Below are 24,812 nucleotides of genomic sequence, written 5' to 3' on the forward strand. Positions count from 1 at the left end.
GGTTCAGGCGTCTGCCTGCCAGAACAGAGGGATATCATTAAGATTCGAACGAACCCAGACGCAAACAAACAAGGTAAAGAAAAATGACATAGACTCGTATACTCGGAGAGATCGTCAAGGGAGGGGGTTTGGGAGGAGGGGGCACACAAGAGAAACCCATTCCATTCCAATCCAATCCCTCCCGGCCGAGCACTTCCAGGGGTGATGGGGTTGGTAAATTCCAATCAACTCCCGATCCAGCGCTCATCACAGTCCTGTTCCAATCTCGATGTGATGCCGGGCATCACAGAGCCGAGACGAAATCAGACACAAAGCTAGAGGTTCTCGATGTGGGAACTCTAGAAAACACATCTCGGGCGGCAGAACAACACCTCAAATAGGCCGTGCTGTCTACTCGTCTTTCAGGCTTCCCACCAGGTTGCGCAACACATCCATAATAACCGCTTCGTCCTTGGGTTCGCCGCCAGGGAACGAGCTCTCAGTGGCATTGCCCAGGACCCGGGCACGCGCACTGCGGAGGACCTCCCGGATGTAGTTCTTATCCTCGTAGTCTTCCATGAGAACATTCTCAAAGTCGTCGATAGCCTTGTTGGCGCGCTCAGTAAACGAGGGAGATTCCGGAGCAACTGGTGGAGGACCAGACTGCATAGAATGATGCTGCGGCTGGTGCTGCGGTTGGTGCTGCGGTGGCGGTTGATGATGGTGCGTTTGAGGTCCTGGCGGTGGAGGATGTGGTTGATGTGACTGGTGATGCGGTGGTGGCACATGCTGATGTGGTGGAGGAGGTTGATGCGAGTTTTGTTGGTGCTGCTGATGTTGCAACTGGACCGGTTGTTGGATTGAGTGCTGGTGCTGAGTTTGATATTGCGGCACAGCGGGAGGAGGATAGGCTTGGGATTGAGTATTGATATGTGGCTGTGGAGTGGAAGGTGCCTTTTGTGGAGGTGGGTAAGGGGAGTGATGCTGCTGCTGCTGCTGCTGCTGATGTTGCTGCGGTGGCCCTGAAATTGGCGGTGGCTGTGGCTGCGAATTCTGCGGAGGCGGTTGTTGCTGTTGAGGAGCCTGCGGAGGCGGGTTGGAGGCGTAGGGAGAGGTATAAGTTCCTGGGGTTGTCCGAGCAAAGGCAGCTGGGAGGTTCCCACGAAGAGCACTTGGGATAGGGAAGGATGCGGGGGCAGGTGCAGGTGCAGGAACATGAACAGCAGCCGGAGCTGTACTCTGAACCGGAGTTGGCACTGATGATGGCGCTGGTACGGACACAGGTGCAGGTGCAGGTGCCGGTGCAGGTACGGGCGCAGGCGCAGGCGCAGAAACTTGAGGTACAGCGGGCGCTGGCGCGGAAACTGGAGGAGCAGCAGTTGGAGCGGGAGCAGCAGGAGGAGGAGGGACAGTGGAGACTGGAGGGGGTGCATATGGGCTAGTATGCTGTTGTTGGGGAGGCGCTGAAGCTGCAGAGAAGGAGTTGGCAGATGGAATCGAAGGGAACTGGAAATGCTGATGCTGATGCTGGTGCTGGTTCTGCATTGGAGCAGGCGCACCCGTTGGTGGTGCATACGAATGCGGCATTGGAGGCATGTAATGCTGAGGAGGCGGCACCGATACAGGAGGTTGCGGCGGCGGAGGCGATGGACGTCTCTTCTTCTCCTTTTCGACAGATGCGCCAGGGCGAAGTTGCCAGGACCAGCCCTTGCCATCTCGCTCGGCATGCATGAACAAATGGCTGTTACCATTGAGATTGTGTCGCACACTGGATGTCCATCCTTCTGTCTCACATTTGAAGCGGAAGTATGGATATTTCAGTTTCAATGCACGGTAGATCTGCTTCAGCGTCATCGGGTTCCCAGCTTCCGTCAGAGCATCAAAGATCAGGACAGCGTAGTTGTAAGGCGGCTTGGCCAGATCCTCGGGAGTATATGCAGACTCTGGAGGATAGTTGGGAGACGGAGACCGCGAGGGTTTTCGCTTCTTGACTGGTGGAGGCTTGACGTATTCTTCCGGTCGTTGCTCGGTCGTAAACTGGCCTCCTTCTGTTGAAGGCAGAGGAAAGTCCATACCATCGCCCTTCTTCCTCTTAGTGTACTTGCGCTTCTCGGCGGGCTTTGCGGAAGACGGCGGTGATTCGGCAACAACCGACTCCTTGACAGTCTTTCCAGCCTTGCTTGTTGGGGGCTTAGGTGGAAGGGCAGGGGGCGGCGGAGTGACACCACCGTTGGCCTCCCGCTTGGCAGCCATCTTCTGCTCCCTAGCCAACTCGGCTCTTTCACGCTTGGACATGATGCCATCCTTGGGAGGACGACCAGGACCCCGGCGACGTGCAGGTTGGCCATCCCCGCCAGCCTCAATGGAAGCCAGAGCCTTGGACGAATCGGAGTCCCTGGTCTTGAGGATAATCTTGGTCACCTTGGAAGAAGGCTCCCTGCTCTCACTATCACTGAGAGGCTTGTCTGTGTCATCGATCTCATGCTCGGCATCGACTGAGCCCTGATCACCCTCTTCTTCCTCGGCGAGTTGCTCCTCCATACGATCCGCACCAGTCTCACCAATGGGAACATCTGGAAGCAGGAATCGAATGCGCACCCCTCCAATTTGAATGTAATCACCGCTGTGCAATGGCCGGACTTGGCCAGGGGACAGCCAGTCAGCACCGATAAAAGCTCCATTGCGGCCCATGACTTCCATCTCAAACAAATTGCGATCAAAATTGTAGGCAATACGGACATGCCGGCGAGAAATACCACGGTGGCCTGCTGCCGTACCGTCAATTGTCGAGGGAGGATGAATAGGAATGGTCGGACAAGAATCAGGCGATGGGAGGAGAGCCAATGTATCAACCGGTTTAGGATCACCATTTCCTTCTTGGAGGCTCTGCATGGCGAGGGCATTGTAGTCGGTGGACGCCTGTAGTTGCGCCGGGTTGGCGTGTAGCGGCACCACTGATCCATCAAAAGAGGATTTTGATGATCGTCGGTTCATATCCAATTTACCGGGCATGTTGTTGCCAGAGAGGTTGGGAGGAACGTCCGGATCAAAGCCCATGATACCTCCACGGTCGCTGACTACACTGCCCATCATCGCAGCGCTCTCTTCTCGCTTCATTCGATTAGGCGTATGAGAAGTATTACCACCGCTTGAACTCTTGGCCCGAGAGCTTCGCACGGCCTGCCGATACTGATACTCTCGCTGATGCGCAGCGCGCGCTGCCCGTACATCACGACCCAGAATGAATGAGTAGGTGTTGCAATAAAAATGCCCATCATCAAACTCCAGCTTCGCAAAGGCCTGGATTCGAGGTTCTGATCCAGCCACTGAGGTCGATCCATCCTGGTACCCTAGAGCTGAAAGATCGGCGCTCTGTGAGAGATAAGCTGCGGTGAGTATTTCGTTCTGTTGGAGGGCCTCGAGGGCGTTTTTCGGGGTGACGGCGAAATCGAAGGCAGGGAGCAAAGACGGTTGTTGGTCGAGGTCCGTCTTTGCGTGGTTCAAAGGATCGGAGAGATCCATGGCAACGGATCCTCGATGCTCCGTGTGAGTTCCATCCTGCGGCGTCGCATCGAGTTGCGCAAAGATATCATCCGTAGATTTACCCCCATTCGACATACTTTGCATCCCTGCCGAAGCCGAGGTCTGTTGTCCATCCTGCGGCAGATTGAGCTCGAACGAGAAATCGTTGTTCAAGTCCATCTTTTGATCCATCTGATCATCTTCGTCGCCCATTTTCAACTCCTCCTGGTGCCCTGACCCTGTCGCTATCCCCGTTCCAGTCTCTGTCGTTGGTGACCCGTTTGTCGGGACAGAATTCGTCGGCGCAGATTGATTCCCGAGGAGTTGGGCGAGTAGCGCACCTGCGGCGGACTGCGTGTTGATATTCTTCTGAGTTTCCGACCCGGCCAGGTCCTGAGGCTCGACAGGTTCCATCTTGATTCCGATTGGAGTGGCGGACAAGCCCTTGGAGGTTGGGGCAGAATTATGCTGCATGTCGCGGATTGCGGAGTCGCTCCTAGAGTCGGTCGGAGGCGAAGGGTTGTTCGGAGAGCCGCCATAGTCGTACATGGGCGTATCGGGGCCTGGGTCAGGCGGTCGATGGCCCACTGCTGGCGCCGTCATGGTCTGCGACGACATGGCTCTGGAAGGAGAGGAGAGAGAGGAAGAACAAAAGCCGAAGTTCTCGCTCTCTTGGGGGCCCGGGCGGTGAGGGCCGATTGCCCGGTTGGTGGCTGCAGAATGCCGTAGAGTTGGGACGTTTTTTCTCTTCTGTCAGACTAACCTTGTAATTATTTCCATGATATAAAGAGGTTGTTTGGTAAGCGAAGAGAGTTTAGATTCTAGTCATTACAGTGAATCTGGAAATAAACCAATCTTGTTTCTTTTCCCCCTCTCTCTGGCACCAGACGATCCTCCGGGTCAAATTTTCTCTGCCGCCCCGCTCCTCCCGATCCACCCAGTTGGGTGCCTGGTTCCTCACCGATTGGAGATGGGGATCTATGACAGTCCAGCCATTCATCTACTAACAACAACAGGATTCTATATACTTTTGTTTATACTTGATATTCTAAAAGGACAATCTCAAATTACACAGAAAATAGTCTAGTAAATTGATCTTCAATTCATGCCCGACGGAAAACCAAAAGTGGAGTCAACCCCTCTCGCAACATCCAGTGGCTTGCCTCCGCTGCAAGACTCGGAACGTATACTCTTTAGCTTAAACCCCGACGATCAACTCGCATCCAAGTCATTCCAATTGAAAGACCCCACGTGCAAGGAATCCTCAAACCCATATAATATAATCAAAATAGAAAACAGTATTTAGGTTTATACCTGATAGTGCTTTTAATCTGGAAATAGAAAGAGAACAAGAGCGGAGTACACCCGTTGGAGAAGTTCCCCCCAAACCAAAAATCACCTGCACAACCCGAGTCCCAATCTTATCAGCACCACAATCCATCCATCATCCCTCACTCTATTTCCTCTACCCCTCCTCTCACAATATTCCCCTTCACCACTCTCTAACCAAGTCCAGTCCACCTCCAACATGCCCAAACCAAAGAAATCCGACCCCAAACCCCCTCCAACCCGCCAACCCCTCCCCACACAACCACCAAACTGGCCACCCCTCCGTCCCCTCCTCCCCACAACAGACCTACACCTCACCCCCCTCGTCCCCGACCAGATCTACCTAATCCGCAATTTCCTCCCAGCAACCCTCTGCAAGACCTACGCCTCATTCCTGTCAAACCTCCCGCTGACGACGACACCCGGCCGGCCGAAGAAGGACGAGGCTGTACGTGTGAATGATCGGTTTCAGGTGCAGGATGCGAGGTTTGCGGAGATGTTGTGGGGTGGGACGGCGTTAAGGGAGTTGGTGATGGAGAGGTTTGATGAGGATGAGGAGGAGGAGGATGGATATGAATATGAAGATGGAGATGGAATTGAAGATGAGGGTAAAGGAAGGGAAGAAGACGAACAAGCCAAAGCAGACAAGCTTCGCGAGACATGGGGTGGACGACCACTCGGGTTGAACCCAAATATACGTATCTACCGTTACTCAAAGGGTCAATTCTTTGCTCAGCATTGTACGTTCAATCATTCTACTTCCAATTCCTATTCCACCTTCCACGTTCCTTTCCATATACTCGACTCTACCTACCTACTTTACAATCTCCTACTCCCATATCACACTCACCACTCACATCCAATTCTCTCTACAGACGACGAATCCAACACCCTAACCTACAATCCCCCTCCCCCTCAACCACAAAATCAAAATCCACCCCGGCCCTCACAACCTGGACCCTCCTAATCTACCTAACAACCTGCACGGGCGGCGAAACAGTCTTCTACCCGGACGCGACGCGCGCGAACCCGAATCCAGAATCGATTGCGGTAGCCCCCGAGGTGGGTATGGCGCTTTTGCATCGGCATGGAGATCGGTGTATGGTTCATGAGGGGAGGGTGGTGGAGGGTGGGGAGAAGTGGGTTGTTCGGAGTGATTTGGTTGTTGCTAGATAATTAGAGATGAATATTCATAGGTAGGGTTGGATTGGATTGGGAGAGAGGGGTTGGATATGGATGTGGTGGATGAGTATGGTGTTTGGTGCAAGGTTGGGTTATCAATACTGGGAGGGAGATGTGCATTTTGGAGTTTGTGTTTAATTGCATTTGGAGAGCATAGATAGCATAGCATGGCATACATACAGTGATTCGACTTCGTTTCTAGAATATTCCTCCCACTTTGTGAGAACAATGACCATCTAATTTCTACAGCAGACACAGGATACAGTGATAATATCAAAAATGACTAAATTCTAATTCAATTTGCGCAGTCCTGCGAATACAGCAGACCCAATCAAATAATTCAAAGAGCAAGCCAGCAAGGTACGATAGTGTAACAAGATGATATACCTAGTCAGCGAGGGGCGGACACCAAGCTGAAGGCGAAACGTAACCAAAAAAAAACAAAAAGAGATTTGTAGATACAGGAAGTGTGGTAGTCATAAAAGAGAACGTAGTCTGATCAATATTGGGGGTCTGGCGGGAATCCGAGGGGAAAGAAAAGAAGAGAGAGTCGTGTAACATGAAACTGGAAATTAATAGCACGCAGAGGTGGTGAACAATCAAACTTTGGAATCAATATAAGAATGAGAATGAGAATGTCGAAAGGTGGACATAGAAAAGAGAGGGAAACAGCCCCCCTCCCAGGCCACATACATCCAATTCAATTCCGTCTTTTTGTCTTCCCATAGTCCATTCGCTTTCGTATCATATCACATTCATTTGGACACGGGGGTGTTGGCTGCATCCAATTGATACTCCGTTCGACGCATGATATCCTCCACCGGTCCTAACAGTCGCTTGAATCCGTCCCGACCCAATCGGGCAACCTTGACATCAGTCTTGGTGATGATGCTGGCCGCCCGAGGCTTATCATCCAGCAAGGCCAATTCACCAAAGTAATCACCACGGGAGTAGTTCTTCACCGACACACCATTCTTAAAGGCCTCGGCTTCACCAGCTTCCAAGAGGTAGAAAGCGTCGCCAGGGTCGCCTTCAGTGATGATGGTCGCCCCGGCGGGGTACTTGATAGGCTCCAGGGCATCGGCAATCTTAGAACGCTCATAGGGCTTGAGGGAGGAAAGCAGAGGGACTTCTTCGAGAAATGCCTCATACATGCGGCGCCGCTGGAAAGCCGAATCCATGAGAATACGTCGGAAGGTGATCCGGTCCAGAGCCCAGAGGGTGCTCTTCGCGTCGGTGGAAATCACAGTCGCGGCACGAGGAGCATTGTACATGAGGGCCAATTCACCAAAGGAACCACCAGGCCCAGTGGAAGTTACCTTGTTGCCCAGACCATCAGGTCCTGGCTGCACGGAGCCTGAAGGGTGGATGTAAATGTCAAAGTGACCCTTCTCGACAATATAGAAGTAGTCGCCCGCATCGCCCTGGGAGATCACCTTGATATCCTTTGCCGGGATGGGTTTCTCAACTAGAGCGTCCAAAACAGTCTTGAATTGGTCGTCGTCCAGGTGAGAGAACAAGAAATTGTTGCTGACCGCAGTCTTCAAGCGGGCCAGCTGGTCCTCGGTCTTGGGATGGTGCGGAGGTGTCCAGCTATCCGATCCCGCAGACGTGGGGTTCAATGACTCTGCCGACACCGAAGTTCGCCGACCCAGCGCATAGTTGTTGGGAAATCCGTGGTGTGCTGAACCAGTCGGGAGTGCAGCGGGTTGCTCATTGTCGCCACCATCTGCCCCGCCTCGAGGCCCCGAGTCAAAAGGACTCCGGCCAAAAAGTGAAGCTCCAGCACCTGTTCCGGCTGGTGAACCGCCCTCTGCAAATGCACTTCCTCCAAAGATGGCCGCGCCACCGGTGTTGGCCTGTTTGAATGTCACATCGGTTGGTGACGTCACCTCGAATTCTTCCTCCTCTGAGATTTTCTGAATGTTGGGGTTTTTCTCTTTGGCGCTAGTGTCGAGGAAGGGGTTAGTCCCCGGGAAAGAGTTTTGTGCCATGACTGTATAGGCTGTAGGGGCCGGAGAGGCCGCCACTCCGGCCACGGTGAAGGTGGATGAGGAAAAGGGAAGTGGGGAGAGAGGGAGAAAGCGTCGGATGGAGACCTCGTCGCGGGGTAGTGAGGATGGTTGATAGCTCTGCAAGGAGGAGGATGTTAGGAGGTTTTTGCAGACCTGATCAGGAGAGCTTGTGCCGAGAAATAATTCGGTAATAACTTGGGAGAGATGCAGGTGGACGGGAAGGTGCAGAGTTAAGAAAGAGGCGGCAACCAGAAAGAATGGAGGGGCAAGTTCCGGTCCAGCAGTGAGGGGGGTGAGTTGGGTGGATGACTCTAATTGGGAAAGGAAGAGGCTATGAAAGGGTGCTAGTCTGTTGTTTCGGGGGCTCTGCTGGGATCATATCTGGACCTTGCCACGAGCTGCAGCGGGGCAAGAAGAATGAAAGAAAAGCGATACTGACCTAAAGTGTAGTGAAAGGAGAAGAAAGCAAGGTGGGTGAATGGGCCGAGAATGGGCTTGCGAGAAAGCCAACAAAAGAGCCCAGTTCAAGTTCAAGAGAAGCAGTATGGAAGAAAAGAAGGAGAGAAAAATGGAATGAGGCAAGAGGTGGACAGAAGAGAGAGGGAGGGAGGGGTAGCCTGTTGGTAGCCAAAGAGGAGTAAAGTTGGGGCGAGTTGGTCTGAGCTTCTTCTCGTCGATCATCCTCAGTCTACCGTGTCGACCGTCTAGTCTATTAACTATGTACTACTGGCTAGCAGTGTCGACTACTGTGCCTACTGCCTAATAGTACCATTCGGCTCTCCCCCTCCTCTTCCCGCACTCCTGTCAACGAATCCGAATCGATGGACGAGTTGATCGACGTCACTCATTCCCATCTTAGGGCACTGCCCGTCTCCGAGTGGATGGGCAAGCTTGTAGCCGAGACTATAGGCTCCAGACGAGAAACTATAGAATGGTGGGGAACTCTATCATGGCTGAAAGGAAGACTTGGGAAGACCGATGGAACCAGGTGAAGCACACGACCCTGGCTGCGACCTAGAAAAAGCTTCGTCACGGGGGGTTCCAGGTGTCTTCTAGAACACCTGCGGGTTCCGAAGGAAGATGATCGGTGCACTCGAAGGTGACGGTGGCAAGAACTCCACCCAGTGTCCGTAACAAGTACAGTATCTAAGAACCTTGTACATTTCATACTTTTTAAGTGGTGTTCACCATGACAGGGAAGTGTGGACGATGGCGCAAGGTACGATACTACGATGGCGAATTTCTATCTGAGCTACGGGGAACCTATAGGCGACCAGGACTCAGGAGAAGGTCGAGGTGGTCATGACTCTTGAAGTCATGCATTTGCCCCGACAGAGCCGTTTCCGGGCGAGCTTGGCCCACTTGGGTCCAGCCTATGGCAGTGGATTTAGCCATCCATCATTAAGTAAGTCACATATGACTCGAGGGATAGATTCAATTTACAGCAAAAAATAGCTTCTAATACTAGCACCTGGTCAATGGCTGTTATTTTCTTTTTCTACAGTTTTCTCAACCTGACTATTATCTTTTCTACTACACGTTTGCCTAGGCTACTCGTCTTAGTTACTACTGTAGTAATCGGTTGACCGGGCGGGTAGTGTCGATCGGGCCTGTTCGTTAGGGAGCACCAACTCTGGGATCAAACTTTCATCCCTCCAGTACTCCGTACATACAGTATTATTGAAGGAACTCTGTTCTATAATGCGTCATCAATGCAGCCCTGCAAAAATTCTATCCTTCTCGTTTCCCCTTGCCTTCAATAGTTTTTACCTGTGAATTATTTTGTGCAGTCAATTCTTGCCATACCTGACTAGCCACAACACGGTCTAGAAGGAGAAAGTTCAAGCCACAATCCCACTCGGGTGAGGGCAGCTCTAGACTAAGCAGACCCAGCTCGACTAACGAGCTATGGGGATGAACTTAGCGGTGTAGAATTGCGATGAATAGATGCCTAAGCACAGCCTTGTTGGATCAATGAGACTCGGGTCCATTCATTATTCCGTTATCTCCTTAATCACACCTTTGTAGCCCTCAATTATCATAGCTAGTAAATTAGCATGCTGATATATGAGGTTGATTCTAGGATAAAGTACCAAGTAAGCTGGGTTCGTCTGTGCATGGCCTGTGTCACACCCCCACCCGAAACTGGGCGCGAAGCTTGGAAACTCAGCGCTTTCTTGCCCCAAACTCCCTTCTCTTTTCCTTTTCCCCCCTCCCAACCAATACTCTACCCACCTCTGCCCCTTTCTCACCCTGACGTGAGGCAGCTGACCATCCAATTCAGCCGCAATGGGGACTTTTACCTTCAAATGGTGAGTTTGACCCATGCGATTGGCAAACCGGGGAACACTGGGAGGGCTGGCTCGTGAGCTTTTCTAGCGCCCGAGACAAGAACCCTCCGAGATCCCGCTTTCCATACGCAACATGAGTTCGAATCTTCTCCCTCGTGGCACAGACACACAGCTAGGGCTGGAGCGCTGACTGGTCGGTTCCTCGCATTTGCATGTAGGCCTCACAGTGCGAACGAGGTGTTCGTCACCGGTACATTCGATGATTGGGGTAAGACCGTGAAACTGGACCGGGTGGGCGACATCTTCTCCAAAGAAGTCGCATTGCCTGCAGACAAGAAGATCCAATACAAGGTAGGCGCCAGTTCTTTTTTTTTTTGTGTGTGCCCCTCCGGAGAACCTCTGAGCCCTTTCAATTGTCCCGTCTTTCCAAGCCTCCGTCATCATTTGTGGCTTGCGCGCATAGATAAAACCGTTGCGGTGAGCATGAACAGCCTCAATTTTCAGGCCGATTTAGGCAACCCCCCAGCTTTTCCATGACGCTTCATTTTACCGCTGACGTCATCCCCGCCCCCTTCTTCCCCTCTCCCCTCTTTCCTCTTAAGGGCCAAAACTATAAAATCACGGGCGAAGCGCCACACTCTCGGAGGGGTACTCCCGTTTTTCCTTTGAACTGATCTTGCTAACCGTGAGGTCTCAAGTTTGTTGTTGACGGCACTTGGACCACTGATAGCCACGCTCGAGAGGAAAACGACGGACACGATAACATCAACAACGTGCTGCTTCCCGAAGACATCCAGACCCAGACCCAGACCCAGACCCAAGATCCTGCCACCCACGACGTCACCACACCTACCATCATGTCTGGTGTGACCCCCGATTCCACCACGGCGGCCCTCACTGCCCAGGTCCCCAAGGAGCAGCCCAATGGTGGCCTACCGGGAGCCTTCCCTGACACCCCGGGACAGGAGTCCGACCAGATCCTGTCTGTCAATCCCATTCCCGCCTCCGGTGGCTATGGCAACCCGATCAAGTTGGCCCCGGGCGAGAAGGTCCCGGATCTCAGCTCCATCTCGGGCAACACCGTGGATTCGACCGTAAAGCTGGACAAGGAGTCATATGAAAAGGGCGACAGTGTGCCGCTCGGCAGCGCTGGCACTCAGAGTGATACCGCCGGCTCCAGTGCTTTCACCGTGCCTCCAGTCACCAAGAACCTCATCCCCGAATCTAGTCTCCCCATGGGTGGTCCTGCTCAGCGGGCTGCCCAGGCCGATCAAACCCAGACCAGCATTGGTGGCCCTGCCCAACAGGCCGCCATGGCTGACCCCGGCTACACGATTCAGTCTGCGGCACCTACCTCGACTACTGCTGCCCTGGCGGCCGAGGTCCCTTTTGAAAAGAACAAGCAGACTAACGGCACTGCCGAGCCTGCTCAGAGTGTTCCCCAGGTGGTGAAGGACTCAATTGCCGAGGCTCACGAGAACCCCCGAGGCGGCTGCCAACAAAGAAGCCGTGGAAGAGAAGAAGGCCATGGAGAATGAGCTGCACAAGACTGTTGCTGTCGAGCAATCTACCGGTGCTCCGGCACCGACCACCGCTGCTGTGCCTGTCACCGACGTCCCTCAGATCGTGAAGGAGTCGATCGCTGAGTCCCACCAGAACCCCGAGGCGGCTGCTAACAAGGAGGCTGTGGAAGAGAAGTCGGCAGTGGAAAGCGAGCTGCAGAAGACCGTTCCCGTGGAGGAGTCTGCCGGCGCCCCAGCTCCGACCACTACTGCTGCTACTGCTGCTACCGCCCCCGGTGCTAGCCTGGCTGTTCCCCCAATCGACTCTACCGATGTGTCTCCGACCTCTACACCTCCCCCCGGCCGTGTTGCCCCCACCTCTGCTGCACCCACCTCCGAGCCAGCGCCCACCGAGACCCAGACTGCACCGGTTGTGACCACTGGCGTGGCTACGTCCGAGACGGCCGCCAAGTCGACGCCCGAGCCAGCCCAGCAGTCCGCCAATACCTCCGGTGCTGGTGAGATTAACGCCAAGGAGGAGAAAAAGAAGAAGCGCCTGAGTGGATTCTTCAGCAAGCTCAAGGAGAAGCTGAAGTAGATGGATCATACTCGCACTCTACTCTTCGAATTCCTCCGATGACCGTTTGTCTTTTTTATGGGTGGACACATCCCCTTAACTGCTAGCTGGCTTTTAGACCGCGACGCTAAAGAAAGCTGGAAAAAGAGGATCTTGTTTGTGAATTTCGTCGAATGTCTCGTTTCGACAAGTCGGCCGACGATACTTGTGACGATTTGTTTTGTTTTATTCTTCTCCTTCTTGCGCCTTGTTATATTTTGATCTGGATACCTCATCTGCACTGCACTGCTCTCGCCCTCTCCGCATTGTATTCCAGCAAGCCCTGTCTGTGATTTACTCTGATTGCAAGTGTTTACTCTACCCTAATACTGGTTTAGTTTAATATCTCTTCCTGGTATTTTCTCTGCTCATGATCAAGGAGTAGTTTGTAAAAGGTGTTATTCGTATTTCCGTAGTTCCTGATACCATAAGTCCTAAATGTAAAATCGACCCTGACGCCTGTTCCGTTCCATATCCCTGCAATCGGATCTGTCCAATTCGGACCTTTATATCGGTCTCACCAGCTTCCATGCCCCCGTCAAAAGGGTATAGCATTACTAACTTTCCCATTGAGTTTCACCGGATAACCCAGGACACTAGTAATTTTTCCCTTGTTAGCCCTATCTTCGCTTCGAGGGAAGGAAAGGGGAGTATTTAGGGGAGAAAGATCATACTCTCGACCTGTTTGTGTACACCCACAACCACAGAAAATCGATGCCGGCCAACAAATCACCTGTCAAATATCACACGGTGTTAGCAACCTGCTAGGGATGTACTGGACGGACTGGACTTGAAAGGTGTATGCGCGGATGTTACTCGGAGGAACATCTTTGAGAATACGTACCGCTGCGACGATAGTACAACAAAATCCTTTTCGAGGAGAAAGAATATGTCAGTATCGCATTCCTTTCCTTTTATTCGCGCGTAATTTGAATAGCAGGAAATTAGGACAAGAAAGAGAGCGGGCATATAGACATACCCAACGTCGGTCCAACGACCTTACAATGACACGGATTCTGATCAGTGCCGCATTGGAAACAGATTGGGAAGATGGGGAAGAAGGGTACGTCGCACATGTTGGATATGCGATGTGATGCGATTCGTGTGGGATTAAGATAATTGTCCCAATTCAAGTCAAGGACGCCTCTGGTGCAGATTGTGTCGCCTTTGTAATGCAGGGAATGAGTGGCAGATTGTTCAATTCAATTCAATCTGCTGTAAGCACTAGAGCATAGTATAGTATAGTATCGTGTATCGGGGTTAATTCAATTAAAGATTAAAGATGAAATTGAAGATTAGTTTATTCATGAATCGACATCCGTTCTCGATCTTGTCCTGTAGAACCGGCTTCGTCGAGTTGAGTTTGTGAGAGTTCTATAGTATCATGATGACGCAGATGAAGACTGTGGTCCACCGATCGGCCCGGTTGGTTTTGCCGTGGGGTAGGTAGTTGTGGGCACATGGGTGGTCTGTGTGGGTTTGGAGGGGTGAAGAGAGATTATTGTATGAGATGATTTCAATACGAATGTTAGGATAGCGTGGTTGTGATTGCTCTGATTTACTTCGTTGATGATGGTTGGCTAGATAGCTCGGGTTGTAGGCTGCCGAGTCTGTGGGTAGTGTCTATCGGCGTTATGGTGGTCTATGTGTGCCAGATCCGGCAGTAATAAAAGAGATTGGTATCGATTACAAGTTATTTTGTTGTTATGTAGGAGAATTAAGTACTATTGCATGCTATTTGAATCAATGTGGTCCACTATATTAAGAACGATCTAGCCCTTGTAAAGAGTACGAGAGGGAAGCCTCAGGCCCGAGGGTGCCAAGTTGGGTAGGCGCATAATACTAGAGCAAGTGTAATATAGTCTCTGCGTAATAAAATTAGAATTAGATCGCTGTGGGAATGCAAATTCATGGCTCTAGAAAAGGCTACATGGTAGAAAGTACTTTCAGAACTAAATCAAGTCCGAGCTCAACTTCGTATGAATGGCACGGTGAATGATTGATAGTCCACCAGGAAATAGCTCGGTATAGGGCATCATCGTACATCGTGGCGTGACGCATTGCCTTGGACGTGGACGAATAATAAGCAGGGAAAAAACAAATGTACATCAGAAAAAGAAAAGAAAATGCAGGACATATAGAATGAGCATAGACGAAAAAAAGTCCGAGACCATGTCCATGTGTTGCATCAAATATACCATGCTGAAGAGCAGAAAGCAAAGATAATGGTATGTTTGTATAGCCGGGTGATTTGGCAGAGAGACCGGCCTTGAGAAAGGAAAAGAATGGAAGATATTGACAGGAACCAGTCATGTCGCGGATGGAATTTCGTAGGCTGGAGCTGCAGTCGAAACGGATTACTTCGAGTGTCTGAAGAAATGAGTAAAGATGTTAGATAAGTCTGAGTACACCAGACTCGAAGCAATAAAAGACTTTACTTACGGCTTGCGCTTCTCAACACCCTCACCCGCCTTTTCTCCCGACATATCCCAAAGACGACTCTTATAAGCCGGGAACTTGGTCTGGTTCCACATGTTGACCAGGACGCTAGAATGAACAAACTCGTTAGTTTTGAGGATCCAAGGAGAATTCAGAACGGAAGAAAAGCTAGCTGGTTCTCACCTCTGCGTCCGATCCTTGTACTGCTCATCTTGGATTTCCTTCACTCGAACCTTCATCCCATCCTTGGTGAAGGCGATGTTCTTGCGTTCCATTTTGGCGCGCGTATTCTTGCTCACATCTTGAACGATTGTGTACACGACATAGCCGACGACGGCAAGGACTGCGACGAAGAGGAGGAGTAGGACAAGGGGGAGAATGTTGCTACCCTTGCTCTTAGACTTGGCCATGGTGGATGGATAGGGATTCTGGTATAGAGGTAGGGTAAGGTTTCGAGAAGAGTGCCTAGTAGGGTGCTGCTCAAGATAGGGCCGATAAGGTCTGTAGGGATGGTGGACGTGGCGTGGCGTAGAAGAAGTCTGTCAGGACTCAGCCTTAATGACGCCGGAGGGTGGAGTCTTTAAAGACGGTATGGCGCCGAGGAAGAGGGAGGGCCAGCGAGTGTCGTGTGCCAGAGTGGATGCAGGCAGGGCTTGGCCAAGGTTGTCTCGGCGCGTTTTATGATGCTGCCTGGTAAGCGAAAATAGTTTGTGCAAGTGAGAGAAGAGAGAGAAATAAATGCGCTAAGTCATTTGTCGAACTCGCAAGGATTCTCAAGATAACTGGCTGAAACTAGGCGAAACGAATCTTCTGCTGGTCAGGGGCATTTCCCCCTCTGAACCGAAGAACAATCCCTCCCCCTGTGACGTTGATTCGATTGGGGGGTTAATCGTGGCTGTGCTTGGCACTTCTAAATGAGGCGCAGTCAACGAGGTGGCTTGACAAAACTTGTGGGTGCCTGATTCTGCAGGCGGGCCCGGTCGAGTTATTAAAACCAAGTCTCTTCAATATGTTCTTCTCTAGGATTTATAATTGGAAGAAGACACTCGTGTCTTTCAGAGATAACCATGAAGTTGGAAAAATATCCGGGGATCAGTACTAACCCACCAACCTGTATCGATCTGGGATGGTTTGGGACTATCATCGACATGACTTTCCAGCAGTTGTTAGCCTAGCATGAGAAATAAGGAACATCTGTAAAAGCCTACAAAGTAATGACCAGGTTACATTGAAGATCTTCTTTTTGTTGAGGATATCACAACAAGAATTATTAAGATATGTATGTAGTATCTAGTATAACATGACTACCAACTGACAGTCTGCCTTGTAAGAAACGCCAATAGATGACAAAAAGATCAAAAGGAATAAAACTGGCTCGGCATGGCATGCGTCAAGTGCCGTTGTAAATCGTGTAAGGGTGGCGTATATAATCAAGGTAAATCCGATCCCAAAAAACGCCATCTTGAAAATAGAACACATAAGGAGAGTGAAGCGAGACAGAGGGTATAAGCCGTATATACTACTCTCGCACTCAGATAAACAGCGAGTGCGAGAGTTCGCGCGCGCAAAGAGAACAACAAGATTAGGGCTTGGAAAGTTGCTCCTTCCGGAAGAAGAGCAGGAAGCCGGCGCTGTAAATTAATTGTTAGTGATTGTTTCATGCAGGCGACATGTTGGAGGAATAGCTTACCAGACAAGGAGCTGACAGAACAGGGCGACCCAGAACCAGGCATTTGCCAATTCATGGGCACCCTTGGTCATGTCAGGGGATATAGGTCCCGGGCCAACGCTGTTAGGACCGAAGGCTCGGGCACAGATGGTTGCGATGGAACCAAGCACCTGCGAGGCAATGAGTGCGAAGCACATGTGCACGCGAGTCAAGGTCTGCAAGAGAATGACACCGAAGCCGAGGCCTTGAATCGAGTCCAAGACTCCCAGCCACAGCCAGAGACTGCGCGAAGCAAGTGCACCACCAGTCATTCCTCCACCGACCCAGGGGAGATAGTAGCCAATGCCAGAGAGGGCCCACCAGATTTGAATGAATCGAGGTGCGCCCAGGCCACAGGCGAAGACGGGAAGGAACCAACTGTGTTTCTTCGAAAATCGGCTGATGATGAAGAGGAACACACACCAAACCGCACCGAAGAAGACAATGCAGAGGATGACGATCTGCCATGCGTGGGCGTGGGTGGAGCTCCACAGGACTGGAAGAGGACGAAATTAGTAATTATAGAACTTTCTAAACGCGGAGGTGAGAGATGGAACTTACAGCTCCAGTTACGACCGTATGGTGCACTGAGGAAGAAGTTTTGCAGAATGACGGCGACAAAGTTCCAGAGGACGATCTTGCGCCGGAACAGGGACTTGTAGAAGGATGGAACCTTGCCAGGCTTCTGACGATAGTAGTTGGGCAGACCGAAGACCAGGAGAAGACCAATACCCCAAAGGAGGATGGCAATCGGGTAACAGATAGCACTATCATCAATGTTAGCTGCGAATTCATATATACCTCATAAATAGAATACGTACCTCATCTTCCAGGTGTTGGAGATGGTGTTGTCGGAGGTCAAAAGACCCTCGCTGGAAGCCTTGCTCAGAGTCGAGCCCCAATACCAAAGTGCAATGACATACGCCTGTTGAATTCCTTGGATAACGCAAGCGCGGAAAATCCAGGTTTCGACAGGAGCACCACCCTCATCACCAAAGTTGGAGGCGAAGAAGATAGATCCGCTAGAAGACGCCGCAGCGTAGCAACCACTTCCGATATTTTGGATCCATCCACGATTGAACGAATTCGGCTCGAAGTGAGCAGAACCAATCAACAAGAAAGCAAGACCATAGAAGAACCACGGAGTAGAAAGACAGACGACGGACTTGAAGTAACGGTACACCATCCACCAGCAAACGGAAGTCACTGCATAGGTGGTAGCGATACCGTACAGCTTCTCGGCTGTCTCACCCACCTCACCAGTGAGAAGAGTGATCTGGTATGAGTTGGCAGCGATGATCTGACCCAGAGCGAGGAAGATCGAGTACACGGGCCAGTCGCCAACCTTGATCTGCATCCACTTCTTAAGTCCAGTAGGGGGAACGTAGTCTTTGCCCAGCAGGAACTCGTCGTCATCAGAGTCATGGTCATCGCTCAGGGCGATGTGAGAGAGACCGTCATTGTAAGACTCGCCGGCGGGCGAGGCGTTGTTCTTCGACCGGAAGATCGATGGCGTGGGGGACTTGTGACGACCCAATTTGGCGTCGCGGAATCTGTCGAACCATTCTTGCTCACTCTTGACCAAGAACTCTTCGATACACAGCTGGCCTTCAGAGTTGGAGCCATTCAGACTCTGCAACTTCTGTTCAAAGTTGTGGTAGTACTCGCCGGTTCCGTCAGTGAAGAATGGATCAACCTTCTGAAGCTTGAAATCCTTCTTACCACCAACGACGGAGTCAAGAGAAAGAACAGATGCATTGCTGAAGCGGTGGCTTTCTCCCAAAGGACGAGGGGGAAGCAGAAGCGCATCCGAAGCGGGAGGAGTACCAGGACTGGTAGGAGGCAAGAGGAATCGGGGGTGCAAAGACTCATCACTGGGGCGGCGTCGGGGAGAATTCAAGGGAGAAGAGTACGAGACGATGCCTTCTCTGTGAGCAGCCTGGGCCCGTCGACTTTCCTCTAGCTGAGCAGGAGTAAGAGTGTACTCGTCGTCACCGTAAACACTGTGAGCTCTATCCTCGTCATCGTCGGTCTCTTCAACAGCATCACTGCTGTCTCCAGACTCTGGAATGTCGCCCTCGGTCTGACCGTTGCGGCCACGACGAGAGCGATGGCCAGGACCTGAGCGAACACCCAGCGACAGAGAGCGACTCAGGCCAGACTTGGGCAGTTCGGTCTCCGAGGGACTGATATCACGGCTGTAGATCCTCTGGGATCCCAAGTCGCTGACCTGGTTGAAGCTGGAGTAACTGCTATCTCGGGAATGTTGCAATGCTGCATTCATTCCTGGGGCAGGCAGTGGGCTCATTGGCGTCATACCCATGTTAACCGATCTCAATGTACCATTTGGTGTGAATGTACCAGTGGGTGTGAATGTACCATTGGGAGTGCTCGTGCCAGACGAAGTCACAGGGCGGCCATGGCCCTTGGAAACTTCCTTCTCGTGGACTGCAATAGCGGTGGACTGAAGAATCTCAAGGTCCTCCACCCACTGAGCAACGGGGAAACGCTGTTTAGCAGATCGAGCACGCATCATTGCACGGGTTTCCGTCTTGGAGTTGAGCGCAGCATCAATCGCAAGCTTGAATTGCATGAGCAAATGGGACGTAGATGTCGATTCCACGTTATACCACCAGCCTGGCATTTGACCCAAACCACCAACACGTGCTCCAATACCCAAGGCTCCCTTACGTCCGAACTCGACTGCAACAAGACCGAAAGGCTCATCACGAGACGGGATCAGGGCGAATTCAGCTCCAGAGAAGATAAACGGTGGGAGAGCAGTGAACTCGGGCTTCGAGAAGACTCGGCCAGGGTACACCTCCATACAACGGCTGAGCTTGAGCGCGGCGAATTTACCGTAGAGATCAATCACTGGTCCGATACAGATGAGTTGCACGTTGGGGCGTGCTTCCAAGACAGCAGGCATAGCGTCAGCAATGAGATCAACACCCTTTTGCATAGACCAACGACCGACAAAGACGAGAAGGTCAGCATCCGGGTTTTGCTCGAGTCCAGCCCACTCTTGAGCCTGACGCTTCAGTTCGGCACGACCAGCTTCATATTCGGGATCAACGGTGGCCTCTGTGACGGGCTGCTTGGTCCACTCTCCAACATCAGAAGGATCCGGGTTAGGCAGATTGCCGACCTTGCGAAGACCCCAGAAAATTGGGTAACGAGCATAAGAACGTTTACCGTACTTCTTCGAGACACCGACGGCACCAAATCCCTGTTGGTTGACCCGAAGATAGCTAGCACCGGCGTGGAGAAGGTTGAAAACTTCACCGAATTGCACATACTTGCGAGCGACGTCCTCGTCCAAGTTGAAAACCTGGCAGACTTCGCGTCTCTCCTTTTGAGTACGCATAGGCCAAAGACCCTGGAACTCGGCATTGTGGAGAGACAAACAAGCGGGAATGGTCTCTGGAAGAAGGTAGAGAGGGGCGACGGATCCGTGGTAATCGTTGATGTGGTAAAGGTCGATGGGGAAACGCTTGATGGCCAAAGCAATACACTGATTCCATGCCGAGTAGTACACAGCACTGTCCAGATCGTCCATGCGAGCAGGATAAGGCTCGGTTTTTGATTGCTGACGGAAGACCGGAGCGTCGAGCAGCACATAGGTGATGTTGTTAAGACGGTGGTATTGAACCTTGACCTGGAAGGCACTGCCCAAGATGGTAACCTCCATAGGCTCAGCTTCTTCATCAACGGGGTAGTCAACGCCGCCAACGCAAGGAACCACCCAGATCAGATCTTGATGACCCAAAGTCTTGCCCATCAGTTGGGCCATCACACCGAGACCACCGATCTTGATCTTGATGCCCCAGTCCTCGATATCGTACTCCATGGTAGCAATCAGAACCATGCGGCGCTTATCGGCAGCACCAGCAGCTCCCAGTGCGGTGGTGCTTTGCATGAATCCGGCCTTGTTGCCGATGCGCATGAGAGAATTGATAGAGTTATCGCCAGAGCGACCGTGAGCAAGCTTCTTCAAGAAGACCATTGGGGAAAGACTGGACTTCTCGCTAACACCCACTTCGTTGAACTTGACCTTATAGAAAGACATCATGAAGATGTAGACACAGGCAGCACCAGTCAAGGCGGGAATGATCCAGAAGAGAACGAACATGACGATCTGGGTGGATCGATGTCCAACGGGCAGGAGATGGAAGCGCTGAGTACCATCGTTGATCTGCAGCCTCCATGAAAGGTATGGCGCTGGTGGAGGCTCAGTGATGTTGATCAATGTGCTCGAAAGAGACGAAGGAGGCATCCGATCCAGCACACTATCATTGTCCATATCACCCAACACCCAGCTTTGGTCGGGCTTTCCATCCGGGTTGATACCCCAGATGTTGATTTGTCCAACGGCGGGCCATTCGGAGGTGAAATGATACTTCCAGTAGCCATCCAGCGCATCCAGCTGGATTTCATTGTCAAGGCCGCCATCATATCCATACTGGTTGTATGGGCCGTTGAAGAAAGCATGAGGGAAGCGTCGTTGAGTTGTGTGAACCCAGTTGGTGTCGCCTTCTTGCACGTAGGAGCTGCTCCCAGTCCAGCGACTCCAGTACTCAACGCGCACATGGTCTCCCTTCCAATCTTGCTTCTTGGTGCCAGTCCAGACCAGGCGATCAATTGTATCATTTCCACCCTTGTAAGTCTGCCAGTCAGAGAACGTAGTTCCCCAGTTGGTAGAGTACCGGTACTTGTCAGCACCGGCAGCGTGGTGCTGGATGAAGAGAGTGCTGTTACCATCATGCTGGTGGAGCAGACTGCTCGAATAGTTCGCAGAGGTAAAGACCATGGGGTTGTCAAACTGGCCAATACGGAACAGGAAGTTGTCAACTGCGTTTGTAGACGAATTTCTGTCGGCACTGGTCACGTTGTTCACAGTCAGCCTGTGAACTCCGTTGTACACGCCAGTCAGATTTGCGCTCCACCTCCAGACGCTGGGGATTTGTCCAGTCCATTGAGTCTCCCCGGCAGGAATGCTGGCGCAATTGATTGTCTTGGTATTGATGGTGGGAGATTTTCCACTCTCAGTGGATGAGCTCATGGACAAACCGTTCGTCACCGAGTCGCAGTCCATGGCTTCAGAGAATTCGAGTTCGATGTGCACCTCTTCGGATTGATCTGGCGCCACACTCGAAAGCAGAGGATGGTCATGACCGGGTGTAAATCCGGTGATCATGGGGCGAGGCTTCTGGAACAGATCGATGGGGACATATGCACGGAACTCGTATGGCTTCAGTGTCAGATTACCATAACAACCGTTCCATTTCTTCGATCCGCTCAACCCAAGTTTCTTCGGTCCATCCACCAACTCAATCTCGTCATGGGGATAGAACAGATTCTTGACACGAGTTCCCGTATCAAATGGGGATAGAAGAGCACCATCTTCGCTCTTGCAATCAAATGTGTAGTCCTTAGTGCTGTTGAGATTCTGGTAGACGAGCCAGACGGGTGAATTTTTGGCATCAGAACCGAAATCCTGGACCTCGGTGTTGAGGTTACGAAGAACAGACCACATTCCAGTTTCGGTGACTGTCTCGTTGGAACCGGGATATGTCACGCCCCACGTCTGCTTGGACATGTTTAAAAGGGTATATCCATCGTTGAGAACGGGGAACTGTTCGCGTAGCTGATACATGTGCTTCATAATATTGCGAACCGGATGGGAGGGGTCGCGGTGATCGTAGGTAACGTTGTCAAAATTGCAACCCTGACTGGCAGCCTCAATAGGCCACTGGTAGTACTGGGAGGATTGCAAAGAGAAACATCCATGTGTTTTCCAGGCGGTTGCAGCTGACATTGCCTGTCGGCCATAAATATAGTTGGATGCTGTTGCGTCCAAGATATAGAAGGCTTGCTCCTCACCCCAGAGAAGAAGCGGGATACCGGGGATCAGGATAGTGGTCACGAAGGAGCCCAGCAGCTGTCGTTCCACACCAAATTGGATCGCAGGCCAACGGAACACATCCTGGTTGGTTGCGCCAAACATGTGTCGAGGATCGAATTTACCAGTGTTGGCATTAACCAGATCGTTCGAGGTGAGCATCTCATTCCATGCATTAACCCAGTCAATAGGCACATCGTAACCGGCGGAAAGTTGACCGTCCATACCGAGGAATCGAGTTAGGGCACGGTATGTGGAATAGTGGAAGGCCGCACCGTCGATGGCCTCATGACCAACCTCACGTAGGAACCACTGAGAATCGGATTCGTTGGTCATTGCCATAGCCTCGGTAGTGGTGTTGGGATACTGGTTCGGCTGGCGACCGCGACCAAGGTAAATGGAACCAAAGGTGTTACCACCAGTGATTTCACCGGCGATGAAGAAGTTATCTTTTCCAACAGCACGGGCACACTCTCGGTAAGCGAGAGACATCTCTCCGAGCGCATCAACCGTAGCCTGAGTGGCCTTATCGTACCGGAAGCCATCGATATCCAGAGACGCGATGATCATGCAAGAGTGACGGATCAATCTCTCGCGTACGCTGGGCTCCCATTCACGCAGACGATCCTGCACGGATGCGAATTTGGCAAGCTGACGCTGCCAATCTGGAAACACACCGAAAGCTTCAATGTCACCGTACTGGTCAAAGTCACTGTCGTAGCAACCAACGAGCTGGGCAGTCTGAGATTCATTGACAGGGTATCCATCCTCAAACCAGAAACGAGGATAATCGCAAGTTTCATTGTATGTGTTTCCAATGTCGAAGTCCACGTAGCGACGCTCAGTCTTCCAGGTTGTCTGGTGCTCCTTCTCGGAGAAGGGCGTCGTGGTGTTGAGATATCCGTCGAATCCGATGAGATCACCCATGCTTTGAGATCAATTAGCGACTAATCTTGCGCATAGCATCCAAAAGAAATACTTACGTAGCGATAGTGTTGTCGAACAGAACATACATCCCCCTCTTGTGAATCTCGGTAATAGCATCGCGCCATACCTGAAGAGTACCATAATGTTGATCAAGGAGGGTTGTATCAAGAGCAGAATATCCGTCGAAGCCCCAAGGCTGATTTATCAAGGAGGTCCCTGCCAGATAGAGACCCTATAGCTTGTAAGCATTTGCTGTTGGAGAATCATCTGTGGGGTTAAGTTCTTCATACCTTGATGCCCATTCCCTGCAGGTAGTCTAAGGTATCAACCAAGCCAGCGACATCACCACCATGGCGCATTTGGGTTGAATCCAAATCATGCTCGAATAATGTGCCGTTGATATTATCATTAGTAGGATCGCCGTTGACGAAGCGATCCAAGAACAGTGTATAGAATGGGAATCGCCAGTTATCCGGAGATGGATGGTACTTCCCCTTGTGATCTGGCCATTCTCCCCAATAGTGGGCGGGATTTGTGGCCGTCTTGTTCTGGTTGAGATTGTACTGGAGTAAAGACTCGTCGTACGGCCAGCATGTTGACGTTGTTGCGAATAAGGCTAGAAGCCCACTGGAGAGTAGCCACCTCATGGTAAGAGGGAGAGTGACTTGAATGCTTGATGATTCTCCAGTGTCTGTGAAGGCCTCCAAAGAGCCTCTTGGAAGAGGAAAAGGAACTCAAGGCTCTCAGGTGGAGGTAGACATGCGCCGAGCTAGGTTGAGCTGGGGTAATTGCAAATGGTTCGTTGGAATCCCCAGATTCTCACAGATGCAGAGAGATAACGATAGATAGTAAGAAACGAGAGGACGACGCTCAGAGAAACGTAATGAGGACAAAATGCCAATGATTTTGCAGAGGAAACGAGAGATAAAGATGATACGATGGGAGGAAACGAATGTAGAGGAGGGAAAAGGTCAGATGCAGCAAGACAGTGATGAGATACTGGCCATTTTAGTGGCGTGTAAGTTCAGCTCGAGATAAAAATAAATGTTAAGACCGACAAGGTATCATTCTGGAGCAAATGAAACCCCTGGGTAAACGAATGAGGCTGATTACGGTTACAAAAAAGCTGGCGGTGATGGAGATGTCCGTGTCTTTCGGTGCCAGTGGATGCATTGGATGCACTAGGGTCTACTACGACAGTTCGAACTAGGCTCAAAATTGCAATTGTGCTCGATTTTTCTAGATTATTGATGCATCATAACTCGTCTTTGCACGAGTATGGGCCCGCAGCCAAGAGCTCACTCGTGGTTTGACGGGTAAAAGCCGCGAGAATCACCAGAATAGGCCGAGTTGGCACTTCGTATCGGTGGAAAGCCTTTTGAAAGTCTCTTTATGGATCC

The 24,812-nt window shown here is 51.4% G+C and overlaps 7 protein-coding genes across 7 annotated transcripts; 2 read left to right on the top strand and 5 right to left on the bottom strand.

The window, feature by feature from the left end:
- Positions 1-390: 390 nt before the first annotated feature.
- Positions 391-4,119, bottom strand: N7473_008266 (forkhead domain protein; the record flags this gene model as incomplete). Its single annotated transcript, XM_057154206.1, has 1 exon — positions 391-4,119. One exon carries the CDS (start codon positions 4,117-4,119, stop codon positions 391-393), a length of 3,729 nt encoding a protein of 1,242 aa, XP_057008544.1.
- A 910-nt stretch (positions 4,120-5,029) lies between these two features.
- N7473_008267 (uncharacterized protein) lies at positions 5,030-5,797 on the top strand (the record flags this gene model as incomplete). The annotated part of the gene is made up of 2 exons (XM_057154207.1): positions 5,030-5,570; positions 5,706-5,797. 2 exons carry the CDS (start codon positions 5,030-5,032, stop codon positions 5,795-5,797), a joined length of 633 nt encoding a protein of 210 aa, XP_057008545.1.
- A 970-nt stretch (positions 5,798-6,767) lies between these two features.
- Positions 6,768-8,006, bottom strand: N7473_008268 (cyclic nucleotide-binding domain-containing protein; the record flags this gene model as incomplete). The annotated part of the gene is made up of 1 exon (XM_057154208.1): positions 6,768-8,006. The coding sequence occupies one exon, from the start codon at positions 8,004-8,006 to the stop codon at positions 6,768-6,770; it is 1,239 nt and encodes a 412-aa protein (XP_057008546.1).
- A 2,310-nt stretch (positions 8,007-10,316) lies between these two features.
- On the top strand, positions 10,317-12,418 carry N7473_008269 (carbohydrate-binding module family 48 protein; the record flags this gene model as incomplete). Its single annotated transcript, XM_057154209.1, has 4 exons — positions 10,317-10,339; positions 10,537-10,669; positions 11,017-11,763; positions 11,807-12,418. 4 exons carry the CDS (start codon positions 10,317-10,319, stop codon positions 12,416-12,418), a joined length of 1,515 nt encoding a protein of 504 aa, XP_057008547.1.
- Positions 12,419-12,974: 556 nt separating this feature from the next.
- On the bottom strand, positions 12,975-13,512 carry N7473_008270 (uncharacterized protein; the record flags this gene model as incomplete). Its single annotated transcript, XM_057154210.1, has 2 exons — positions 12,975-13,117; positions 13,416-13,512. The coding sequence occupies 2 exons, from the start codon at positions 13,510-13,512 to the stop codon at positions 12,975-12,977; spliced, it is 240 nt and encodes a 79-aa protein (XP_057008548.1).
- A 1,281-nt stretch (positions 13,513-14,793) lies between these two features.
- N7473_008271 (uncharacterized protein) lies at positions 14,794-15,285 on the bottom strand (the record flags this gene model as incomplete). Its single annotated transcript, XM_057154211.1, has 3 exons — positions 14,794-14,806; positions 14,879-14,983; positions 15,059-15,285. 3 exons carry the CDS (start codon positions 15,283-15,285, stop codon positions 14,794-14,796), a joined length of 345 nt encoding a protein of 114 aa, XP_057008549.1.
- Positions 15,286-16,457: 1,172 nt separating this feature from the next.
- Positions 16,458-24,059, bottom strand: N7473_008272 (Cell wall alpha-1-3-glucan synthase ags1; the record flags this gene model as incomplete). Its single annotated transcript, XM_057154212.1, has 6 exons — positions 16,458-16,506; positions 16,566-17,079; positions 17,145-17,350; positions 17,405-23,413; positions 23,469-23,644; positions 23,703-24,059. The coding sequence occupies 6 exons, from the start codon at positions 24,057-24,059 to the stop codon at positions 16,458-16,460; spliced, it is 7,311 nt and encodes a 2,436-aa protein (XP_057008550.1).
- Between the last annotated feature and the right edge of the window lie 753 nt (positions 24,060-24,812).

This window comes from Penicillium subrubescens (assembly GCF_028828155.1).
Source record: "Penicillium subrubescens strain IBT 31985 chromosome Unknown utg000005l_segment0_segment0, whole genome shotgun sequence".
Lineage (NCBI taxonomy): Eukaryota > Fungi > Ascomycota > Eurotiomycetes > Eurotiales > Aspergillaceae > Penicillium > Penicillium subrubescens.